The sequence below is a fragment of the Mercenaria mercenaria genome, chromosome 3 (genome assembly GCF_021730395.1).
Source record: "Mercenaria mercenaria strain notata chromosome 3, MADL_Memer_1, whole genome shotgun sequence".
NCBI classification, from domain to species: Eukaryota; Metazoa; Mollusca; class Bivalvia; order Venerida; family Veneridae; genus Mercenaria; species Mercenaria mercenaria.
In genome coordinates, this window is record NC_069363.1 from 86,478,854 (window position 1) to 86,506,253 (window position 27,400).

The 27,400-nt window shown below is 34.9% G+C and overlaps 1 protein-coding gene across 1 annotated transcript; it reads left to right on the forward strand.

Moving 5' to 3' along the window:
- The first annotated feature begins 1,423 nt into the window (after nt 1-1,423).
- LOC123524166 (uncharacterized) lies at nt 1,424-25,367 on the forward strand. Its single transcript, XM_045302138.2, has 7 exons — nt 1,424-1,511; nt 11,934-12,234; nt 13,822-14,019; nt 14,309-15,040; nt 16,611-16,706; nt 20,885-21,080; nt 24,968-25,367. The coding sequence occupies exons 2-7, from the start codon at nt 12,051-12,053 to the stop codon at nt 25,062-25,064; spliced, it is 1,503 nt and encodes a 500-aa protein (XP_045158073.2). The 5' UTR covers nt 1,424-1,511; nt 11,934-12,050; the 3' UTR covers nt 25,065-25,367.
- The last annotated feature ends 2,033 nt before the right edge of the window (nt 25,368-27,400 follow it).

A 27,400-nucleotide genomic window follows, 5' to 3' on the forward strand; every position in this document is an offset into this window, starting at 1 on the left:
TGCGTTCGTTAGTCTCAGTGTAACTACGGGCCTGCTATAAAACCCTCTATATGTATAATTTCCTCTTTCGTTTACAGGATATACCTAATATATAGCTTTTAAATCCCTTGGCTCTTTAACCCGGATTCTGTGTCTTGTTACCGCAGTGCAAGTTCCCCCTGTCTTCTCCATATCTACACAGTAGGCGTATTTAACACGAATTAATTATTACGAAATCTTTTAGTTTACTTCCTTTTTTATTTTGATTGGGTATTGTCGGCCTTGAGAAAATGTAGTTCAGCTACCTATTCATGATTTACATACAACGATTATTGGGGTATGTCTTCAGGCTTCATAGCACAAAAATACTATCGACGGTTATGGCACGCCAATTGTCCAATAATTACATGAACCCAGGTTCACGGTCGAAAAACTAGGATTAACGATAGATAAACTAGGTTTTTCGAATGCTAACCTATATTTTCGAGCGAAAACGTAAGATAATGGACGTAAACCATAGTTTACGCTCGTGAACCCAGGTTTACCTTCGATAAACTAGGTTTCTCGATTGAACCATGAATTTCGGTCGTTATCCTAAGTTCACGAGCATGAACCTATGTTTACGGGCGTAAACCTGGGTTCACGAGCGTAAATCATAGTTTACGAACGTGAACCTATGTTAACGACCGTGAACTTGAGTTTACGACCGTGAACATGGTTCGTAAACCCAAGTTCACAGTCTTAAACATAGATTCATGCTCGTACACATAGGTTCACGTCGGTAAACTATGGTTCACAGCAAGGCAATTATCCTATAATTACGTTCTTGTCGAAAAACTAGGATTATCGAATACTTACCAATATTTTTGAGCTAAAACAAAGGATAACGGGCGTAAACCATAGTTTAAGCTCTTGAACTCATGTTTACGTTCGATAAACTAGGTTGCTCTATTCAACTGTAAATTTCTGTCGTTATACTAAGTTTACAAGCGTGAACCTATGTTTATGAGCGTTAACCTATGTTTACGGGCGTGAACCTGGTTCACAAGCGTGAACCATAGCTTACGAGCGTGAACCTATGTTTACCACCGAAAATCATAGGTTTCTCGATTGAACTACAAATTTCGGTCGTTTTCCTATGTTTACGGTCGTTATCCTATGTTTACGCTCGCGAGCCCCGGTTCACGCTTGTAAACCACAGTTTACGAACCTGAACCTATGCTTACGACCGTGAACTTGGGTATAAAGCGTGAACCTGCGTTTACGAGCGTGAACTATGGTTTACGGCGAAATCCTATGTTTTCGCTCGAAAATATAGGTTATATTCGAAAAATCTGGTTTTACATTCGAAAAACCTGGTTTATCGATCGTTAATCCTAGTTTTTCGACCGTGAACCTGGTTTCACGTAATTTTTGTACAATTGGCGTGCCATAGACGGTGCATTTTTCGGTGACTTCTTAGTAGGCAAAAACTGAATGAATACGACGAATAAGCTTTGTAACCAAGCACAATCATGCTGGTTAAACTCGAGGTAAGGACTCTTCTCTATCATAAATTGCATTACTTTAATACTTATTTAGTTATTTATCAATTTGTTATTATTATTATTATTATTATGACTTTCGTAGCTTTTTTCCTTTATCTTTTGTATTTAATATCCCTTATCTGTTGTGCACCCATATGTATTTTAAATCCAACAACAAAAGCGGAAAATATTATAACATACAAATATAATTTTAGGCTCATTTATTATAAAAAGATATTGGCATGATAGTGGCCATGGCTGGAAAATTATTGGCAGAGAAATATAGAATGTACGAAATGTTTTGACATATATATACCTAATAATTTGCCCCGGCAGCGGATGCAAAAAAACTATTTTATTCTAGAAAATACCATTACTCGCTTATTTTACAAAATCAAAGATGGTCGAATAAGAACTTGAAAATGACTTTGTATCTGTAAAACATCATATTATGTAATAAAAATATTCCGTGAAATTACATATTAAAGATGGTCAAATAAAGATATGAAATTAACTGCGTATCAAAGTCATAACCATATTATGTTAGAATTAGAAATACGAATATTCAGCTCCGGCAACTGTCGCTGATAATGATAATTAGGCATCCAAACATCACTTGTTGCTAACGGCTGCTGTTGGCTCGTGTCTGTAGACGACACCCTCTGGTGGAAAACGGGTAGAGTATTATCTACAGGAAGCTGTGTTGGCAGCTGGTTCCCTAGTGGTGGAAGACCGCTTTCTGTCCGAAATGGAGGTTGTACCTAGTTCCCTTGGTTAAGGGGAGGGTGTGGGAGCTGATTCCCGTTTTGCGGAAGAATCTGGGTTCCCGGATGTTAGCTTGCCGTCAGATGAGATGGTAACTGGTTCCCGCTGTTATTGACAGTTTGAGACCGGTCTCCCATCCGCCTTCATGATCGTGCTACACGTTGAAGGGAATCCATACTTTCGCCTGCGACCCGCCGACGTGACGTCCCGACGGATTTTGGCATAGTTCAATATGAAAAAGTATAAAATAATTGTCAGTAAAAGGTTAAATATTTTTATCAAAATCTAGTTAAAGAAATAATTATTTGTAGGTTACTATTGATCAGTGAAATTAATTATGAAAGTAAATAAAATATATTACTGGGACTGGGGCAGAATAATGGCTCAGAAAGAGACCTAATAATATCGTGATCAAGAGTCGTGGATAAGTTTCAAATTGTATATCAAAAATGAAAGAATAATCTTTGATGACACCGATACATCAAATAATTGTTTAACTGTTTGATTTTACTTAAATGTATTTACCGCAGTGGGTTAATGTACATTCTTTAGCCAAAATATCGACATTTTAGTGCTTGTCTTTACAACCATTTTGCGAAATTTTACTGAAGAGTTACACATTTTGAAGAATGAAACGCCTATTGAAAATGATTAAACTATCTTTGGAAGTATATATCTTGAAAAATAAATGCCAATTTTTACCTGAAAATCCGGACAGAAGACAGGAAAAATATTTTTTAGTGGGGTCATGTTTTTTTTCAAAATCGACGGCTACTACACGCAAGCAGTATTCTGTCTAAAATTGTGACCAAAACTTACCTAGATAAAATATCTACTTCCTGCGAGCAATCAATTCTAAAATAAGTTTGATGAAAACGCCTGTTAGAGTCGATCATTTTAGATAATTTTTATTTTCTCTTCTTTTTTTTTCATACAGACATCATCATTTCACTATTGATTTGAAATAAACATGTGTTTTTATGACAAAAATCCATAATATCATTACAAGGGCAATAAACAGTAAAGTTAGAGGTGTCAATCTTTTTTAACAAACGGTTGCGGTCACAAAGTAATTAACAGAATAAAATTTAAATTTCAGCAGATTTGTTCACACAAAAATGTGTTTGTGCGTAGAAATATGATCAGGCTTGAGCACATGGCCTTACGGATTATGGATTAATTTTCGGCGCTTAATGTAAAAACAGTTAAAGGGGACGATTCACAAATATTGAATTTATGCTAAAATCTACATGCGGTACATTATGCATATAATTCACGATAGTATCGCATATGGAAGTAACTGGAATAAATTTGGACTATTTCCTTCGGATATTTACAGGACTGTGCTGTCAAAAGGTCTCCTATGTGTTTACATATTTTGACAAGTCCAGTTACTCTGGTAGGAACGACGGTAAGTGCAAATTTATATATATATGAATTAATTATTTTGCAACGAGTTCAAAACAAGATTGATAATTAGTCGTCTGTATTTCAAGACCTGGAAACCAGTCATAACCATTTAAACGTATGTTCTTGGTGGAGAACATATAGCATATGTATGCGTGTAACACTGTCACCAGAGTTTATCATTAGATGCAGAATTAACGCATTGTTTCATAGATAGTAAATCAATCAGAATGGGTCATTGTCATAGCAAAAAAAAAAAACGTTGATGTACTTTTTGCATTCAAATTTACATAATTTGAAACTTAGAAAGAAAATGGCCAGAAACTAGTTCAAATAATAGGACGTTTCGGGACAGCGTGATAACTTTTGACTGTGGCTGTCTGCGTTAGAGGCTTGACAACTATAAAATATCAGATCATAAAATAAGTATTCCCAATAAGCCAAATGAATACGGCTAGCCAGAAACCCTGTGCATAAAACATGTATGATTGGACTTGAGGCTGAATTAACCGGTTAAGTATGAATAAAAAAGCCATTAAAATTTCTTAAGTAACGTTAATTACCGTGTATTTTATTCGTCTTGTGTTTGTTTCAGATGAATGAATACCTGCACCATGGAAATAATGTAATTTGTAAACTGTTGGAACCTGTGCTTGGCGTGCACAGGAATTCATGATGGCGGCCAACAGTACAGAAAGGTAAATGTCAATATTCTATATACAATATTTTTGTATGAAAAAGAAACGATGTCTGTAATTAAGCCAAAGAAAGGATACCTCCGCATAGCTGACAACACAGGTCTAGATACATAATCAAATATTTTACTTAATAGGCATATATATATGTATATAGTAAGATATCTTATATATATATATATATATATATATATATATATATATATATATATATATATATATATATATATATATATATATGCATATTAAGTAAAATATTTGATTATGTGTCTAGCACCTGTAGCTGACAAGGTCAAGGGTCTGAATGAAGCATGGTCATGCACTAAAATATCAACAAATATACAAGTTGAATGACAATAACATACATTACACCAAATTTAATTAATGAATAGTATAATAATTATTTTTCATAGCATGCATGAATTGTTCAACTACATTTGTACATCAACTGTGCTGTAGACTTACAGAATAAACTTAATTAAAGAAGTGAAGCTACATGAGTAGTTTTAAAATACATAAATTCACACTTGTCTGTTAATTTCCTTATACACATAGGGTTTTATACTGTACTTGTTTCAGATGAAGATGTAAATTGATCCAAAGAAATAATGGGACAATGAATGCTATAATTACCAAGAAGAAGACTGCCATATTTAAACACCATTTTTATACAGGTAGGTGTCAGTGTTTTGAAAATAAATGTGACATTTAGCATTTATTAAACAAAGTATAATAATTGATTTTAGATTTATGTATTTCTCAAAATTGTTTTTAATATAGAGTGTCAGCAATTGAATTTAAAGAGAAAACACAGTTAATTGTGAAAGTAAAATGTATGTATATATAAATCTGCATTTGGTCTTTTATTTCAGTTACAGTATGATAGGGTGGATAAAAACCCTCAATGCAGCCTTATGGAGCTTTGGCTAGACCATGAACAGTAGACATCAAAAAGGTACAGGATAGTTTAGTGCTGCTTTTATTAAATTCTTTCATGTACATGTATCTACTAATTATCAGTTCAAATGAAACTTGGTACACAAAATCAGCATGAAGTGGACATGTACATATTGTCAGGACTATCAAATTTGATTATTTGTTTCATCAGTTAATATGTAATTTTCTTTATTTTTAAATATTATTTCACAGCTACATTGATACCTTGTGCATTAAAACTCCTTCTGCAGATTCCACCAGATTCAAATGGATCATGGTATACTTCATGGCCAGGCAGCAGACTTTTACATCTGGTGACCCTTTTCTATAGTTATGGCCCTTTTTGGACTTTGAATTAAATATTAGTTTCTTTTGTCCTTCATGTACTCAGCTGCTCCCTCACTTTCTATCCAGTACCCTTGAAACTTGTTATACATCTTTGCCATAAATGTCAAGGCCTTTTCATACTGTGTCACAATGGAAATGTAAGTTGATATGAAATTATCAACATGAAGTATGCATACACATATTGCCAGACTTCCATTTCAGGTTACTTTTTCTTGAGTTATGTCCTTTACTTTAAAATATCACAAATACACTTGTACATTGTGTAGGCCTACTCACAAATTCAAACAATTCAAAAGAAAGTTAGTATACATTATCGGCATGAAGTGATCATGTGCATAGTCTTAGTTGCAAATGAAGATGTATGAAGACATATAGACAAATATATCATCAGTTAAAATGCATAGGTCTTAGTCTTTATTACTTGTGTAGGGTACTGTTTTACCACTTCTTAATAAAGTCATGACATTTTCTTAATAATATCTGTCAGACTGATATTGTTATAATTCTATGATATAACATTTTACATTTTGTTTTCTAAAATTTGTGGGTTTTATGAACAAATGAAACATGTAAGATTTATACTAGTGTAAAACTTGACTAAAATTTCTCATTTCAGATGCTCATCCAAAGGGCCACAAGTGTTTGAAGCATTGGTCAACAAAAACTGAACTATTTTATGGATCATACAGAATGTACATTCATATTTCCTTATAGAATCAGAGAAATAGAAATATCAAGTATTAGGGAGAAAGAAATATATGCATCATGCATGAAGAACCTGCTTTAGATTAATTTGAAAAATACATTGAAATCTCACAGTTGCTAATTGCATAATGCATATGGAAGTTAAGAAAGGTGTACTCCTCTGGAAAATATGCGTCCAGTCAATACTGCAACAACATTGTTTTTGTTTTTTTCAATTTTCTGAGCATAAGTGATAATTCTACATAAAAATTGCAACATGGCTACATGGATAATACAAAATGTGTAATCATATTTCCAGACACAAATTGGGAGAATCAGAGAAGATATATCAAGAATTAGGAGAATAGAAATATTTGCCATGCATGAAGAATCTCCTTTATTTTAATTTACATACTACTTTGAAACCTCACAATTGTTAATGACATTATGTATATGGAAGTTCAGAAACGTGCATTTTGATTAATCATCTACTGGCACATTTTTTTTTCAATTCTCTGGGCATAGTTCTACATAAAAGTTGTAACTTAATAATCTAGTCTTGTAGAGTATGATGTTTCAATGTAAATGTGCTATTGCTTTTTTGTGGTGTGGAAAGTGAGTTTCAAATAATGTTTTTCTCATTGTCAGTAACTTTTCCATGGTTGAGTAGATTTTCAAATTACTTGGTACGGTTATTTAATGTTATAATTCGATGTGACACATGTTAGATTCAAATGATAGCGCTTAATGTCACTTTAAGTAGTCAGAAACTAATTTTTCTGTCTGTAACTTTTTATGAATGTATTGCAGCTCACATAACGTGGCACAAATATTCATCATAACAAGATGACATTTAAAATTTATGACTCGGACTTCTAGCACAAAGTCAGTGTTATATGTAGAAGCTCCCTTTAAACTAGGTTAAAATGAATCCATCCCTTTAAAGTGACATTATGCGCATCTTACTGCACATAGTATGTTTTGGTGAATGTTGTATAATAGCAATTTCCGGATGCTGTGCATTTAAATGTGTTCAGTTAACGAAAATATCGCATAACTTTTTGAATTTGATGCTTTAGAAATAAAGAAATCGGACTAATAAAATAATAATTCTTTTTTTTTTCAATCTTCTACGCAATTATCTCCCTTACCGTGAGGAAAAGAATTCTGAAGTATAAGGAAAGAAACTCATGTGTGCAGTTTGTCTTTTCTTAAAAAACCTGCCCCAGTCAAAATAAGCGGTCATATTTTCGTACTGGTAACAGGAAGAGTTTGGTATATTGGGTTAAAAGCTATAATTTCCTCCACCTGTTTTACAAACACATCTATTTCAGCTGGATTTTTACTTGAAAGATGCGTATAATTCCACTTTAAACCAGGTTAAGATGAAACCAGCGTACTACGTTATGAAAACTTTTAAAGCGTATACTTATTCCAAGATATATAATAAACTCCTTTTATGTCTCCGGTGTCGAAGAACTTAACCCATACAGTTACCATGAAATTCATATAAAACTCTGTTTACATCATCAACATAAAGGGGACATGAGCATTGCATCGGGACTTTTATGCCTAATTATTTTTTCTGGAGTTGTTGCCCTTTTGGACCTCGAAATAATTCATCACATTGTGAACTCAAGTCCTACAGTTTCCATCCAACTGAATTGAAACTTGGTATACATCAACAGCATGAAGTGGATATGTACATGTTGCTCTGACTTTTATGATCGATTATTTTGTCTGGAGTTTCGGCCCTTTTTTGACGACTAATGACAACTACATTGTAGTTTCCTACATTTCTCTTGATTTCAAATAAAACTTGTTAAGCATCATGGTCATTATGTAGACATGCGCATTTGTTTTGTGTTCAGTTGTTTTAGTTATGTCTTTTTTACTTAATAACATTATTGAGCCGTCGATATACTACATTATTGAATGAAACATTTTCTGTCGACACCATTCTAGTTCCCTTTGCAACCTCCGTGAAGGAATATTGTCAAACTGTACCGATAAGGGGAAGTAACACGTGTTGGAGTTTGGTTCCTTTAGTAGCACAACTTTCTATGTATAATTGTGTTTTGATAATATATACTTTAATCTGTGTGGACATGCATGAATTTGTTATACTGCAAAATGAAACAGTCATTATGAATTACTTAACTTCTTGTCCCTTTGATCCTTTTTATCGTTCACAGAAGATGCACTATACTAACACTTTTTGTTTGTGAATATGTTCTACTTAATTATTTAATATAAAAAAGGTAATCTTGTTTCTAAGACTTTGTGTAAAAAGATATCCTACATCCGTGTGTCTATCATCAGTCTTGTACAGAAATGCAAAGTATTACAAGTTCACAAAGAGGAAAAACAAGCAAAGGAACACAGCTAGGCAGTCAGGCAAAAAGTACTTTTATTTTCAGTTGTCGATATTTTTTATAAATGTTGCGATTTCGTGACTTCTTGACAGTACTTGTTTATAAAATGTACCTTATGTAGAGGAACAGTTAAACAATTAATGATATTGGTTCCACAGACTTATCCTGACATGTTTTTCAAACACTTCTGAGATAAACCCGAAGGCCTTGAAAAGTCGTCCAAAGTAATGCATATGTTTAACCGCAGAGTGTCCTATACTCATCAAGGATGCACCCAACTATTTTGGCAATTATATTTTCTCAAAAATCAGACCAAAAATCCACCAGAGGCCACCATTACATACCTATATTTCAAACTTTTGCAGGGGAGAACAACCTGACTCCTACACTTGCTAGCTATGCGTCTCGCTGGTGATACCTTCGTTCTAAACTGGTGCCTCACCCAATCAAATAGAGATATTTCTAGATTCGGACCTGTCCTTAGGTCGCTGTCTAGCGCCCGAATTGCTTCAACTAACTTTATGTACCCGAAACGCTATTTACAATGTAGAATATATTTCCTGCGAAGAAGCTATCCAACTGACTCGTGGAAATCGTAAGGTGTACTAAACTGTGCTCAGAATGTTCAGACAGGCACTCCTTCATATAACTCGGACGAGGGTTATAGCAAAGTTTTACAACATTTAAGCTTATCAACGACGTCAGCGGAGATCATAAAGTTGGTCTGCTGTCAGGCTTAAGTTGCAGGTATGCTAAAACCCTTAAATGAAGGCCGTTATTGGCATAATAACATTTATTTGATATAATAGAGCTTCATCAGGTTTGAATAGTTTAAATGGCTGCGATATGTATTTTATACAGTAGTTATCATTTCTGCGTACAGACTGAAGGTTGACAATGACTAGTCTGGTAGTCAAATTATTCTAAAGACGTAATGGTCTTGGAAGTAAGAATTATTTTTAACAAAGTTTGGAATGATAACGCTTTTATTAAATTGAATAGACCGATTGAAAAAAAAAGTAAGATAGTTCAATGAAGCACATGATTTAGATTTCATTTGAGGTTGTTGAATATTTCGCCCCCAAAAAACTGTTAATTATTCTTGAAATACTTTTTGACTGTAATGTTGGAATAGTGTTATTGGATCGTTAACATCTGTCGAGAATGTCAATCGGGATAAAGAACTCTCCCTCAAGGTAAACGGCGTGAAAACTATCCTTTACTGTATTTGGCGGGAATCGGACACGATTTCTCCGTGCAATTAATATTACAAATATCGTATTAAAGCAACTAATCAAATGTATGTAAACGTCATTTTCCAGTGATTGTAGAATATTGCTGATTGCTTAAGCCCTTTGTTGCTTGTTGAAAAAGCATGACCAATTTTGTTATCAAATTCGTCGAAGAGTCGTAATCGTAGTTTGACTATCTGGTCGTATACTTCGTTCCAAGACGAATCAATTGGTATATACTTTTTATAAATTTTGTTCAGTAACAAACCCGCAAATCTAAATTATTTAGACCCGCTCTTTTTTCGATAGAATGAATCTTAATCGGTGCGTGTGAACCACACATTCCACAGACATTATGTCATTTTAAATATAGCGACCTTCGCTCTATTGTAAAGTCATTCGAGTAAATTTATATCAAGCTGAAATTTTAAAAATACATTAATAGGGAGGCGGAGGAACATTTTTGGTCCAACATTGAAATGATGCAATAACACGTGGTCGTCCAGTTAACACAAATGTGTCCTCTCCGTCTGAGAAACTAAATTATACAATTGTCTTCCCATAAAGTAGTTTAATCCCACAATAATTTTAGGATGTATGATTGTTAAAGAAAAATGAAATTTAAAAACTCAACATGGCGCTAATCGAAATGCAGCCGCCATGTGCCTATGATTAAAAATAAAGCAGAAATTGTCCCTAGAGATTATTTCATATTTAATTTAGTATTTAAATGTTCATAGATGACAAAAAAAACAACATTTATTTAGTTATTTTTGTTTTTAAAAGTAAATAATTATTAAACGTACAATGTAAGAAATTTAAATAATGTTTAACGTCTACCTTGCAATGGAGCTGTCGAGAAAAAGGAAAGTTCTAGAAATCGATTTACATAATTATATAGTTAATGAATTGTCTCCCTTGAAAACTCTCCTACACAAAAAGAAATCTAAGAAAGACCTAAGAGATATTTGGTTCCGGTGATGTGTGTTCTTAAACGAATAAATAACGTATTATCTAAGTGCTATTGATGTGCATCCGCAAGGCTTGGTATTCACTTAATGGTACACAGTCCCCAGTCTATCCACGGCGACTGGTGACACACTTCTTAAACTAAATGCTTCATCATTTGTGTTACACGATTTCTTTGATTTTTTTTTTTTACTGTAACATAGAACTTTTACTAATATTTACAAAAACATCAATGATCAGGTGCGTGTTTTCTGAAAAACAAAATATTATATTAATGTATTTAAATAATAATATTTTTGATACATTGTATTCTCAAATAAATAAATATATGCCATTTGTTTCCTTGTAAGGAGAACGAAGTTTTGACATTGTAATCATAAAGCAGCAGGTCACAAACACGCACATATTCGTTTTCACTATTATAAAAATAAAATACTATTTGTGACAGATGTTTCTATTTGACCATTATCCGCCTAGCCAGCTAAAACGCTAGTGAACAAAAATAGACAAACAAATTTTTTACTGATGACAAGAAAGGGAGTCATATGCATATAAATATTTCGGCAGTATCTTCAACATATAATTGAACGGATCAAACGTGTTTTGACATAAGTCCTAAAAAATTCTTTGTTTCCGGTAACATGCTCAAAAAAATTAGGGTAGGTAGGTCGGATTTTTCTATTTTTGAATTTATTTTTATTAAGAGAGACTTTTCGGAAATTATTTTTGTGTAAAAAATGAAAACAAATAAGGTGGTTATGCCTTTAGAGCATCAGTAAGTTGATTTCTAACATCACTGGCCCTGTTTAAAGCATAAAAAGTGCAGTTTTGCAACCTTTTGTTAAAAAGTTGAAAAAAATCTCCAAGGCCATAAAAACATTTAGGGTCGGGCCAAAAATTTAGGGTAGGTCAGGATACCGGAAACAAACAGTTTTTTTACGTCTAATAGGATATCAAGACATGCATATCTTTCTTTGGTCAGCCATTTTGGATCTTTGTTTACTTACCTTTCTGCAGATAAATGAAAACAAACTGTATACTACAAAGGAAGATTCATAACAGTACAAGAAAGAAGAATTTCTTTGGACTTTTGTATGTAGTGCTGGACAACAGCGTGGAAGTAGTCCCATCTCAATGCAAACTTGCCCCAGTCCCTGTGAGACACCGGAAGACCTCGAATTTCTGTCTGAGGCAAATAAACAATATGTTGAACTTGGTGTTAATGAAACACTTGACCCATTGCGAAGGAACACAATACACGAAAGTTGTAATAATAAAAAAAGAAAATATATAAATATGGATGACAGTAATACAAAAGGTATACATTTTTATTATTTTTCTATTCTTGTTTTGGTCACATTAATGTATCATTTATATTTTTATTATTTTCCTATTCTTTTTTTGGTCACATTAATGTATTATTTATATTATTTAATTCTCGTCAAAATTACCAGGTATGTTAAAAAAAGAAATTACACTTTATTGCGCAAAGGTGTTGAAACTTAATTAGAAAATAAGGTAATTCTGCACGTTTGATAAACCGGAAGTGATGGCGTAACGTCATTTATTCGGAAAACGCAGAATAAAGCCTGGATTCGGCGTACGGAAATAAAAAATATTTTATGATTTAATCGAAATATGTGAGTAAATTTATTACGATGGCACTGTTGCTTTATTTCTAAAGTCAAAATATGATATTAAAACATATGACACGTTAAAAAATTCCAAATAATGTCTTAAAATTAGCGTAAAATGTTCGGTTCACTTTAATCATGGTCAAATTTCTCAAAACTAAGCACACGGACCTATACATTTTATTTCACCAAATTATAGGCCATGTGTTTATTTACAACTGTGAAAAGTTTCATCAAAATCTACATTGTAGAAAAAATTCTATTCGCGAAAATGTTATGAAAGTTATGATTTCCCCATAGACTCCCATTATGAAATATTGCGTGAGGTCCAAATTTTTCAAATCAGTCTAGCAAAAAATCAAGCACACGACCCTATCTTTTTTATTTGCTGAATTTTCTAGGTATATTCTGAAGTTTTGAAAAATCAGAGTTTAATCAAATTCTACATTGTAGAAAAAAGTTCGACCCAAACGTGCAGAACTACCTTAATATGTAGACTAGTAGTATTTATATTTGATGTGTTAATTATTTAAAAGTACAAAATGTTATGTGACTAGAAAAATAAATGCCTTTAATAAAAAAAAATAAAAGTGAGAAACAGGTATACAATTTGATCTAAAATTAATTTTATCTGTGTCAGTCGGTGGCACTATTCAAAATTCATTTCTATTCAATGTGACTTTTCATAATGAATGAAATGATATATTTTTGTTTTTATTTATGTAGACAAATTAGTCAGATTTTTTTTTAATGTTTGTGCAGTTGACCTTTATTTAAATTGCACAATTTGCTTAGCAAACTATGAGTTTTTTTCTTTTGATATATGCATACGTATGACTTACTACTTTGAATTGAAAAAAATGATGACAGAATAAATTGTACAAAACACACACAATATTGGTACATTGCTATGAGCATATTTAATATCGATACAATTTCTAGATCTTACCATAAAATTTGATGAGCCAGTAATCATTACTTGACAAAAACATATATTCGTATGCGGGATATATTTCACCTACGCTGTACCTGTTTGCATGCATACGTTTTAACCAATCTCTTTATCTATTGAATTTGGTTTTTATTTACGTTACTTTCTTGCGGCAAACATGTAATGAACTGAACCAGTTTCATGACAAATTAAGTTGATAAAGTCTCAAAATAACAACAGCATTTTTATATAATTCAACTAAACGTGAAAACCGTAGACACTTTTTTAAAATTATGTTAAAGTTAATAATGCTAACGGGTAAATACATTTTTCTATTCAGTTCAAGCAAATAGACCAAGTGATGATGTTGAAGCAGTTTTTGATGAAGTCACAGGAGAAACAAAAGTAAAACTTTGGGCATATGAATATCCAATAGATACAAAATGTCAGCTCAGTGCTGAAATGGGTGTTCAAGACGATAAAACTGGAGCTATGTTCGGAGATACAGCGTATGATACTGAGGAAAACATGTTGACTGGTACCTTTTATACTTAAACATGTTGACTGGTACCTTTTATACTTACACATGTTGATTGGTACCTTTTATATTTATATATTATTATATTTATACAGTATTATGCTGGTTACTGAAAATTGGCCGCTCTTTGAATACCACATTTAACTCGAAATACAATGATCACGAAGTTCTAGCTTTAAAGTAATTACTATTAGAGCTAAAACATCATGATGGCGAACCTTGCAAGTTATATTATGTAAATGTAATGACAAAGCATTGCAATATTTAAAATTACTATTTGATGTTACAGGAGACGACCGACATGATGAAATGATGCCTCAGTATGACAACTGGAAGATTGGCGAACGATTTTTGACAAGTACTGAGTCGGCTGACAACCTTCACTCACCAGCAGTTCCTGAATGTAGAATAAAAACAGAACAAGAGGCTAAATACAGTACAACATTAGACAGCCTATTTGGTGATGGAATGCAAAGAACAAGTTCTGATCCTTGCATGAAGAATAAACCCTGCACAAGTAAGAAAAGGACAAGTTTTTCCTATCCAGTCATAGCGGACCAGGACTCTGGAGGTATGAGCAGGATTATGTCTTCTGAACTTAACACTGAATCATACCCACATTTAACTAGGCAGAGGACAGAAATGGGATGGACTAAGTGTGAACAAATACAATATGTGCATCAATACCCTGATCAAAACTTTAACTCGCATGCACGAGAACAGTGGCTACGATATATGTCGATTTCGACCAATGCAAAAATGTTTTACTATCAACATGAAACGATTCAAAATGAAAACGAGGAAAGAACAGTATTTGGCATAACCCCGTGTGCTGGATCATTCCCTACAAGATTATCTTTACTTTCGAACCGTCACAATAAAGTTTGGAAACAAACAGAAGGCACGTTAAACAGTGATCAAAGTGATAAGAGTAAGACTGAGGATGTATCTAGCCCGAATGACCAGAAATCTCAGTTTATAGACTTCAGTCAAATTTCTCAAGATGTTACTCCATATGCAGGTATAGTTAGCGCAACAACTCCATTGTATTTACTTTGGTCTTTAAATAAATATTACTGCGTATTAACGCATGAAATAAAGTGTTAATAAATTTGTGTTCAAAGTAACTATTGAATTTCTCCAGTAGCGATTTAGAAATACTTTCCAAGTCAATGATTTTCCCGGAAAAACATTGAATCTCAGAACTGGAATAAATTATTCAATATATAAATAAAATAAGGAGATTTTCTCGGGTCAGTAAATTAATAATTATCTTTTCAAAATCAAAAGATATATATGTCTCAAGTCAGTAAATTAATTATCTTTTCAAAATCAAAACATATATAAGTTTCAAGTCAGTAAATTAATTAATTAATTAATTTTTCACAAATTAAAACATATATAAGTCTCAAGTCAATAAATTAATTAATTATCTTTTCAAAGTCAATATATATAGAGAGAGAGAGAGAAAGAGAGAGAGATTGAGAGAGAGAGAGAGAGATTATCAAAATAATGGTATGAGAGTTACGGGAACATATTTTTTATGCCCCCAGCATCCACTGATGCGGGAAGCATATAGTGATTGTCCTGTCCGTCCGTCCGTCCGTACGAAGTTAACCAAATGGGACCGTTTCGTCTAGCATCAATACCCCTTAATAGAATGACTTGATACTAATATAGATGTAAACTGTGACCATTCCTCATCTTCAAACATCACCTGACCTCAGTTTGACCTTGACCTTGACTCATTTTGGACTTAGGTTGCTTTCTATGGGCCATCCCTTGGTTAACCAAATGGGACCGTTTCGTCTAGCGTCAATACCCCTTACAAGAATGAATTGATACTAATACAGATGTAAACCGTTACCATTCCTCATCTTCAAACATCAATTGACCTCAGTTTGAACGGTGTCTTGACCTCGTTTTGGACTTAGGTGCAAAATCTATCGACAAGGATGCCACTGGGTGCATCAAGCGTTTATTGGACGCAGCTCCTTGTTTTTCACCTGTTTTGCTGTGTTTAAATTTATCTTGGATGTGCAAATGTGACTAAAGCCAACGATTCCTTAATAACAAAAGGTATGTCACTTATCTGTAGTAATACGTTTTGACATTTTTGTCATTAGCTCTGCTATTCGAAAAATAGGGAGAGCTATTGCACTCACCCATTCGTCTGCATCCAGATTTGGTCAAGTTTTGTGTGTAAGCTTGTATCTCAGAAGCCACTTATGGGAATTGATTGAAACTTCACACACTTGTTCACATTGATGATATGACACGTAATGCACAGGTCTCATAACTCTATTTTGCTGTTTCGCCCTCTTCCGACGACTAAGGAATCTTTTTGTGTGATACGTTATCTTATTAAGCAAAAGAGGGCAAAGGTCTACGATTCAAAATTGTTGTCCATGTGTACTTTTTCATGTCTACGTTTTCATTATTGTAAGGTTTTTAGTAACAAGTCTTTTAAATAGTCGAGCATTGCTGTCCTCCAACAGCTCTTGTTTATTTTTTATCAAACTTAAATGGATGTCTCTTTGCAATATTTCTTCATTATGTTTTGTGCTATATTATAGTTCTTTTTATTCCAGAAAATACAGATATTGGAGAAAGTTCCTCCCACACGTACTTGTACCACAGTAAACACCATAACACGGAAACCAAAGAATACAAACATAAAAAAAAATGTAACTTTGCCAATTAGTCATGTTTCAGATTTTGAATACTGTAAACCTAGAAACATTCGCGTACACTATATTTTGCGTTTTTATGACAACAGACGATTTAGCGGCTACAAAGATTCGCGGAATACGCCCGTCGCGAAATACGCTAAAACTTGATAGCTTAAGCAGATAAGAAACGGTCGCAGGCCTATTGTAGTAATTGGTCACTTATCCTTAACACATTTTTAATCTACCGTACTTTGTGATCGTGAGTGAAATTAACGTTTTCCAATATACCGTTTGTAATCAATAATCGCTGTATAGTAGTACAAGAAAGCAGACCAATATGTCTATACAGATTTTTTTGTGATATCAATTTTGATTAAACAAACACATGCATTTTGTTCCTGTGATAACTGAACCATGGCCGAGAATGGTAACAGTGTTTTAAACAATGAAATTTATTGTTTGGTACGGAAAAAGATAGCCATGGTGATTAAAATAACAGGTTCAAACAAATATTTTACTATTGTCAGTGTGTCACATAATTTTCGCTAATATAAAATGTTTGCATATTGTCCCATATACGATGTATTTGTTTGTATCACATCTTTACTTAAATTATTTGATCCGTGATATAAGTATATAATATAAATATATAAGAAACATCTCAATTAATAAAAAAATCCTGTCAAACTTTTCAGGTGCCAAGCATGTTTCTCTAACCGGCTTAGAAGATAAACGGCAAATCACAGCATTGTTGTCATGTATAATGAAAACTGCAAACTTCCGCGTTTTCATGGTAGCTGGCTGGTTCGCGGCTACAAAACTTCGCGGATACACATCAACCGCGAAAGTCGCTAACTTAAATAGCGCGAAACCCTTTCTAGGTTTACAGTATAGGTTTTCTGCAGTTAAAATGTAATTACTGCTTTTTTGTAACCAGGTACTTAAATAAACAGTGCCATCTGAAATATTAATATCAGGTCTATTAAATTGTATGATTCAGTGATTTAAACACAAGCTTATAAGTAGCCTTATTTCCATGTTGAGTGCTGTACATACGGGTTGCTGCCTTCTTGTCTTATTTGGCTTGTGACCTTGTAAGATTTTTTTTCTGGTATGCACATAGTTTTAGAGTTACATTGAATGGTACATAGTATGGAAAATAAAAACATTAAAACGTCTCTGTTACCTTCAGTGGCATTTGATGTTTACTGAATGAGGATGCGGAATTATTTTTCAATACATACTTTTATTTTTCATCATTTTTGTAAGCACGTCTCTTAAAATATCTTAGGCGGTGGGCAAGTATGTTAAATGAATTGATTTCCATTTACAGTTACATCTGAAATTATATACAATATGGTTAAATGTAATACCGACGTTGGTGCCATACGAGGTGTTTTCCAAACGTTTCTGTTTAGTGGCATTACTCTATCATGCTATATTACCCTATCATGTTAAGTGCGCACGATATTTGATCACTTATACCATAGTTCACTTGGTCTGTTTTCAACAGAAAGACCTTGCTGAACCAATACCCAGAGCATTTAATAGTGCATAAGTAAACTATCTTGCATACTAATGGTGCATACTATAAAAACGCTATTGTTTACATTTAAACTACTAGACTGTTTCATGGGATAGTCATGTGTAAGAACACTTAACAATTTAATTCTATTCAAAGGACTAACAAGAAGAGCGGCTATTCTCAGCATAGCTCAAACATTTCTGACGCTTTCGAAATAAAATTGATAAGATAAGATTAAGTGGAACTACATTTTCAGAGAATCACAATATGTAAGTGAGAATAAACTGTGTTTCAGAGAACGGATTAAAAAACTGCTTGAGTTCTTTGAAACTTATTTTAAGTAGCAATTCTGCCTATCACTAGACAATTAAATGCTATTATTTCCTGTAATTGTTTTCTTGATAGCCACATATCAATCAGTTATAGATATGCTGACTTCAAAATTCGATGTATTTAAACAATTTTTATTTTAATTTTAAGTGGTTCTTTTGTTTTATAAAATGTATTCATATTCAAAACATTTTCATTAAAATGTAAACAAGTTATTTGAAACATTGACTCGTTAAATCAAGTTAAAGTTAACTTTAATTGGAGTTTCTAACTAGATAACAACTTACAGACAATGCTTATTGTTAAGTCGAAAGGCATTATCCATTCAGTCCTAAGGTAAGGGCCAAGAGGAATGCTCGTTCCGATGTGTTAAGAGCTTAGTTTAACGTCAAACTGAATACTACATAGAGGTTTGATCATGGAACTTAATTGTACTAACAGTTGCGCTAGTCCCTCTTTTGCATACAGAAATGGTAAACAATGTAATTGTGTCAGCAGAAAGATGATATCCGCAAAAAAAGTCTGCACAAAAAGCAGAGTGAAAAGCACACATACACGATTTTCGGTAACTTGGGAAAAATCCCTTTCTGATCACAACGACATTGTAATTACCACAAACCCGTGTGAGATATATATAGTGATTAGGCAACTAACATCTCTGGCCATCGTGGTTAGCCAACCTATATCTGGTCATCAGTTATGATACATTAAGTTGTTAGCCAACCAAGGTCTGACCCCACAAACATTTTTATACTCAGCTGAGTTTGATAATGAAACTTTATTTGACATTTATATCTAAATAGCATTTTAAAACTAAGTGTTAAGTTAATAACTATTTTCAAATGACTTTTCAGTATTGATGGTCAGTTTCAATTTGAATTAGGTCTTGAAGTTTTAGTAAAACTAATAATAAATTTTGAAGCTCAAACTCAGCTGAGATCGAAAAATGCTTTGTGAACACGGGGCCTGATCATTATTTGAAATACAGTAAGTGGTTAGCCAAATAAGATCTGGTCATCATGGTTTGTCAACCAAGATCTGGTCACCATTTACGATACATAAAGTGGTTAGAAACCAACGTTTGGTCATCATTTAAGATACATATAGTGGTTAAACAACCAACGTTTGTACACCATTTAAAATATTATATTTCTGATACTCTAAGCAGTTCACAGTTGACATAATTTGTTTGAAGATTTTTAAGCGTAGAATAATGCCATCCTTTCGAACCTTTTGTTTACAAGTAATACCTAAGTTATACAATCCTATTCAAAGAATCTTTATTCGTGTTTCGAGTCTGTTTATATTTTACATGAATACAGTCATATGTTAATAATAACATTTTGCGATATTCATTCCTAGTCAGTACATATTTTCGCTGATTTGGTCGTTTTAAGAGATATCATATCTTTTCCTGAAATTACGAGGATGTGGTAAAATAAATGTCACAGTTATAACTAAAGACAGACAATATATGAGCCGTGCCATGAGAAAACCAACATAATGGGTGTGCGACCAGCATGGATCCAGACCAGCCTGCGCATCCGCGCAGTCTGGTCAGGCTCCATGCTGTTTGCTAACAGTTTCTCCAATTGCAATAGGCTTTAAAAGCGAACAGCATGGAGCCTGACCAGACTGCGCGGATGCGCAGGCTGGTCTGGATCCATGCTGGTCGCAAACCCACTATGTTGGTTTTCTCATGGCACGGCTCATATGTCCATAATGGTGGAAAATGTCTGCTCAGTATACGTATTTTGATTAATAACATGTAACAGGTGCGTTTGTATTTTATCTCATTAACAAGACAGTAACTTGTTTGTATGCATTATTGCTCTTGTTCTGACCATGTCCTCATTGGGTATCGAGTCAATTCCTTAAAATTTTGGTGTGTTGACTCACCATGACATATAGTTGTACACTTGGTACTAGTTCCTCAGGTATAATTACCTTTTTTAAGCATTCAAAAATTGTCACTATGATATCTGTTGTGTTGAAACATTTATTTTTGTGTTACTGCCCATACACGTTAGTACATGAATAAAATTACATCACCTAGTGTTTTAAAATCTTCCAGATCGTTTGATATTTCATGAAGTTATTCACCGTGGTTTGCACTTGTATTGAAGTTCTGTCTTAACCTTGTTGTGGTATTTAATGTGGTCACCCACCATGTAATGTAGCCGTAAAATTTATCAATTTACTAGACAATTGCCAAAAAGTCCCAACGACTGGGGAATATTTGTGTGTCTATTGCGACATTTTTTTTTTCATTTAAAATGATGCACTGTATCATTTATATATAATAATTTCACCAATCATTTTTACCTTTTACTTACAGTAAAAAGATGCTGCCGTTTATGGGAATACATACGAAACCTCTTACTAGATCCCTCTACAAATCCTTCTCTTATTAAATGGGAGGACCGTAATGAGGGGACATTCAAACTTGTTGAAAACAAGAGAATAGCTTATAGCTGGGGCTTGAAGAAGGGTAATACGAATATGAGCTATGAAAAACTCAGCAGAGCTATGAGGTAATGAAAACTGATGTTCTTTTTTTAAAACTGTTTTGCAGATGATCTGAAGTCAAAGAAACTAGAGACTGCGTATCTTTGCCTCTGACACCATTGACCAGTAGTGACGCGTGTCTTTGCCTCAGACAGAGAGCACGGGTCTTTGCCTCTGACACCATTGACCAGTAGGGACGCGTTTCTTTGCCGCAGACAGAGAGCACGGGTCTTTGCTGCTGACACTATGGACCAGTAGTGACACGTGTCTTTGCCTCTGACAGAGGACACCTGTTTTTACTGCTGACACCATGGACCAGTTGTGACGCGTGTCTTTGCCTCTGACAGAGAGTACGGGTCTTTGCTTCTGACAACATGGTCCAGTAGGGACACGTGCCTTTGCCTCAGACAGAGGGCACGGGTCTTTGATCCGACATCATGGACCAGTAGTGGCGCGTGTCTTTGCCTCTGACAGAGGGCACGGATCTTTGCTTCTGACACCATGGACCAGTAGTGACACGTGTCTTTGCCTCTGACAGAGGTCACCTGCTTTTACTGCTGACAAGATGGACCAGTAGTGACGCGTGTCTTTGCCTCTGACAGAGGGCACGGGTCATTGCTTCTGTCAACATGGACCAGTAGTGACACGTGTCTTTGCCTCTGACAGAGGGCACGGTCTTTGCTTCCGACACCATGGGCCAGTAGTGACGCGTATCGTTGCCTCTGACAGAGGGCACAGCTCTTTGCTTCTGACACCATGGACCAGTAGCGATACATGTCTTTGCCTCTAACACAGGACACGTGCCGTTGCTTTTCATTTGACACCATGGACTGTCAGTGACACGTGCCTTTGCTTCGAACACCGTAGACCAGTAGTGGTACGCGTCTTCGTTTCTGACACAATGGACCAGTAATAACACGTGTCTTTGGTACTGGCATAAGAGATGTATATTATAGATATATGTTCTATGATATCAGAGCAGGAAAGTGCTCCGAAGTCATAAAATGATAATATTGGTTTTGAAGATTATTTATTTATTGTAGAATGTTAATACATGATTGCGCAACCCTATTTTGATTAAAATGTATTGAAAATGTATTCACCGCCGTTTGAATACATCTGCGGATGTCTCTAAATTGCTTTTTGTACTTTTAGCATGTATAAATGTTGAGTTCTGCTCAACCCGGGGCTAGAGGGCGTGGACGGTAGCATGCATTTCCACTACCGTCCATGAGCAGGCTCAATCAAACCGAGTCTGCAACATTTTCGTTTTTGTCGTGTTGAGCGACCTGTGAAGTTTCCACTTTTCTCTATTTTATTATCACACATTGTTTGTGCCATGTGGCGGCTGTAAAAAGTCTCCCCGTACATTCAATCAGGGCTGTTATATTTCGATCTTCTCAGATCGTTCAGCACGACTTTTATGTCGTGTTATTGGTACTGTTTAGTTTCTCAACATGGCCATTTCGGCCTGGGTGGTTCCAATACTCCCGCTTTCATAGCCTTGGGTATTGTTTAATCACCCCTTGGATATGGTGCCTGCTTTTTCTTTTTTTCTTTTGACCGTTCCTGTGATACGCAGGCTCCATAACCTCAGATCCCCTTCCTAAATTCCAGTTTGTTTAGTTCTGCCCATTGTTTTCTCGTTTAGGGCAAACCCTTTACTTTATCTGGGAACCAAACGCCGCTCTTCATGGAATTACACGCCTCAACACGTGTATCATTGAAGGTTCCATGTTCACCGCCGTTTGAATACATCTGCGGATGTCTCTAAATTGTTTTTTGTACTTTTAGCATGTGTAAATGTTGAGTTCTGCTCAACCCGGGGCTAGAGGGCGTGGACGGTAGCATGCATTTCCACTACCGTCCATGAACAGGCTCAATCAAACCGAGCCTGCAACATTTTCGTTTTTGTCGTGTTGAGCGACCTGTGAAGTTTCCACTTTTCTCTATTTGAAAAGGGATATCTATAGATGCGTTTTTAACACAGTCGTAAATAATTAAGATTAGTGAGGTAACAACACTCTTACTTGACATAAGGAAATTATTAATAATATTTTTTTTAGAAATACGTTTTACGAATTTTTATGAACAGTCATGAATTGTCATGTAAATGTCATAGAAACTGTGTTTAAGGTATTTGATACACCAAGGGCAATGCTTCAAATGCTTCAAAAACTGCCATTTTCATTAAAAGTTCCATTTCTTTGATTCAAAAGCAGATTTTAAAAGTAGTTTTTACTATCTAATTAACACATGCAAGGTATTTTATATTCTATTTCAATTTCGAAAATTTAGAACAGCCAGAAAATTCTTAACTTCAAACAATAAACGATACTTTTCTTAATATTATTCCCGAAAACACCTCGCACAGGAAGCCTCCTTAACCCGTTACTGAGATTGAATTTCATCCAATTCAAAAAAGAAGAAAAGATTAAAGAAATGTGCAAAACTCTTGAGAATATGCTTTAAATAGGTCTACTGTTTGTTACATGGAATTCAAACCAGTACATATCATTTAAATCATAAATACCTATTTAAAGTAAAAATGATGTAAATGAAATAAAACGAAGTTCTGAGAATTTGTAACGAGTGTTTATTGCGTGTCTGTTATAGATAAATGAATAGGATAAACGGTAATAATGCAATAAAATCCGTGAAAAGATCCCTGGGAAGCACAGAACGCAAACAAGCAACGTAATATAGCAGACTCGGTGTGACTGAAATAGCAGACCCGGTTTGATTGTAATAGCAGACTCGGTTTGATTGTAATAGCAGACTCGTTTTGATTGTTATAGCAGACTCGGTTTGATTGTAATAGCAGACTCGGTTTGATTGTTATAGCAGACTCGTTTTGATTGTAATAGCAGACTCGGTTTGATTGTAATAGCAGACTCGGTTTGATTGTAATAGCAGACTCGGTTTGATTGTAATAGAAGACTCGGTTTGATTGTAATAGCAGACTCGTTTTGATTGAAATAGCAGACCCGGTTTGATTGAAATAGCACACTCGGTTTGATTGAAATAGCAGACTCGGTCTGATTGTAATAGCAGACTCGTTTGATTGAAATAGCACACTCGTTTTGATTGAAATAGCAGACTCGGTCTGATTGTAATAGCAGACTCGTTTTGATTGAAATAGCAGACTCGGTTTGATTCTAATAGCAGACTCGTTTTGATTGAAATAGCACACTCGGTTTGACTGAGTCTGTTCAAGCGAGGTATTGGAATGTGCAACACCCCTCACGCCACCTAGTATCGGCTTAAGCGGAATTCTATTATAGTAAAAGTACGGGGAGACATGTTTTAACGTAAATATTTTTTGCACACGAATGAATACTTAAGAAAAGAACAGCTGTATTTTACTGCAGTTTTTACATGTTGGTAAAGTGATGAATTACGAACTCATATACTTTACGACTGCGTCGTCAAATGTGTCGGTGCGACGTTAGACCCAACAAAAACAAAAAACAAATTTCACGAATGTGAATGGTTATCTCTATATCTTTCGTTGCTTTGTTTGAATTGTTAAACTTTTTGAAATACTGTTATAATATTAAAGCCGTACAATATTTTATATACATATTAAGTTTCTTGTAACATGATGGTATTTTATATATAGGTGCACGAACGGTAAAGTTGAATAATTCCAAACAAGGTAGTGATTAAATGAAAGTAAACATTTATCTTTATCTCTTCCTTTTTTTGTAAAATTATCCGTAAATGTGCTATTCATACTACTGTAAATGACCCCGTTTTCTTGGAATTTTAAGTGTTAAAGAATGTAATGTAAACAACCGCGAATGTAGGATGGCACAATTAAAGCAGATGTTTGAGTCATTAAATCAAAATAAGTCCAAATATAGTTAAACGTAAAACAGATATTTACGCCAAACTTACAAATATTTTACAGGTACTATTACAAGAAGAAGATATTTCAGCCGGTTCTTGGAAAGCGTCTAGTCTACAAGTTTGGACCATGTGCTACAGGCTGGAAAGTCGACACTTGAAAATCCGGGGGACATTTTTGTTGAATTTGGCACTCATTGTGCTTCAGATAGGATTGTTATTTCTTGCGAAACAGATCTTTCAGCTTGCCCAGATGTGCATTGGGATGACTGTAGTGTCGTGTATAGCAATGGAATTTTGAATCATTTATTTGTTTATTTTGTTGATATCCAACTTTTGCCTTTCTGCTCATATGGTAATGGTAATTATATTTGTTTGTATTACCTTTTTCATAGTTTATTTTTGTATTTAAATTCTTTTTTATATAAAACTTACGATTTGGAATAAAAAAAACAATACTGCTTTGAATGTTAATATTGTTATTATTACCATCTTTTATATTTCATCAGTCTTCAAAACATGAAATGCCATGTAAATGCCGTAAAAGCTGGGTCTGTGCTTCGGCTAGATGGTGTTATAATGTCTGGTTCTGTAGAGCAATGGAGCAATGTCTGGTTCTGTAGAGCAATGGAGCAATGTCTGGTTCTGTAGAGCAATGGAGTCTATTCAATGTTATTTTGCAAAGAGTTCCTTTTTAGCCAGTGCATGTGCGCGTGACAGGTGCGCACGTTTTACTATCTGCTATTATCTTGTTTGGTTGTGTTTTATGCTTCCAAATTATCTTTTTATAGATCATTTTATAGATTTGATATATCAAAAGAGAAGCGTTTTCGAAAGAAGGAAAACCAAATTGAGTAATATTGCCACTGTGATTTTAATGATTGTCTTGCAGTTCGTTCGAATATGGAATTTCGTTTTGATTCTGAAATATCTATGTGGTAATATATTTATGTAACGGGGAAAGGCTATAAGGATCTTACATGTCTGTGTAAGACAAGGTTTTCCGAAACCCGAGGGACAGCATGGAATGTAAGACAATGTGTTCCGAAAACCGAGGGACAGCGTGGAATGTAAGACAATGTTTTCCGAAACCCGAGGGACAGCGTGGAATGTAAGACAAGGTTTTCCGAAACCCGAGGGACAGCGTTGAGTGTAAGACAAGGTTTTCCGAAACCAGGGGGAAGGCCTGGAGTGTAAGACAAGGTTTTCCGAAACCCGAGTGACAGCTTGGAATGTAAGACAAGGTTTTCCGAAACCCAAGGGACGGCGTAAGACAAGGTTTTCCGAAGCGTTGAGTGTAAGACAAGGTTTTTCGAAATCCGAGGGACAGCGTTGAGTGTAAGACAAGGTTTTCCGAAACAGGGGGACGGCGTGGAGTGTAAGACAAGGTTTTCCGAAACCCGAGTGACAGCTTGGAATGTAAGACAAGGTTTTCCGAAACCCAAGGGACGGCGTGGAGTGTAAGACAAGGTTTTCCGAAACAGGGGGACGGCGTGGAGTGTAAGACAAGGTTTTCCGAAACCCGAGTGACAGCTTGGAATGTAAGACAAGGTTTTCAGAAACCCAAGGGACGGCGTAAGACAAGGTTTTCCGAAGCGTTGAGTGTAAGACAAGGTTTTTCGAAATCCGAGGGACAGCGTTGAGTGTAAGACAAGGTTTTCCGAAACAGGGGGACGGCGTGGAGTGTAAGACAAGGTTTTCCGAAACCCGAGTGACAGCTTGGAATGTAAGACAAGGTTTTCCGAAACCCAAGGGACGGCGTGGAGTGTAAGACAAGGTTTTCCGAAACCCGGGGGACAGCGTGGAGTGTAAGACAAGGTTTTCCGAAGCGTTGAGTGTAAGACAAGGTTTTTCGAAACCCTAGGGACAGCGTTGAGTGTAAGACAAGGTTTTCCGAAACATGAGGGACAGCGTGGAATGTAAGACACGGTTTTCCGAAACCCGAGGGACAACGTGGAATAGAAAATTAAGCACTAGCAAGCCTTTTATTCACGCAGCCTCGAGGTTTGGGAAAATACTCAAGAGTCATAGAGTATGGGCGAATTTTAATGTACAATATCTTTGAAACTGTTGCAATAATATTAACGGTAGGCAAGAAAAGTGATCTAACATATCTACCTGAGTCAGGCAGGTGCTTTCTCAACCCTCGGGACAACGTTTTTCATTTCACGCTTTTCCACGGGATTGGGAAAAAAACATGTTTTACACAGGCAGGCATGTAAGATCCCTTATATTACTAATCTATCAGAAGTTAAGGTTTCAGTTCGATTTAGCATGTTAGACAACATATTTGAAACATATCTACTGTCAACATATGGAAAGATATAAACAAGCCCTGGATAATTTATAAAAACGATTCTTTGGAAGCATAGAACTCAACCAAGCAAAATAATAGCAGTCTCTGTTTGACTGGGTTTTTCATGAAAACTAATGAAATGTGTAACGCCTCTCACACCCCCTAGCAACAGCTTAAGCGGTATTCTGTAATACTAAAACT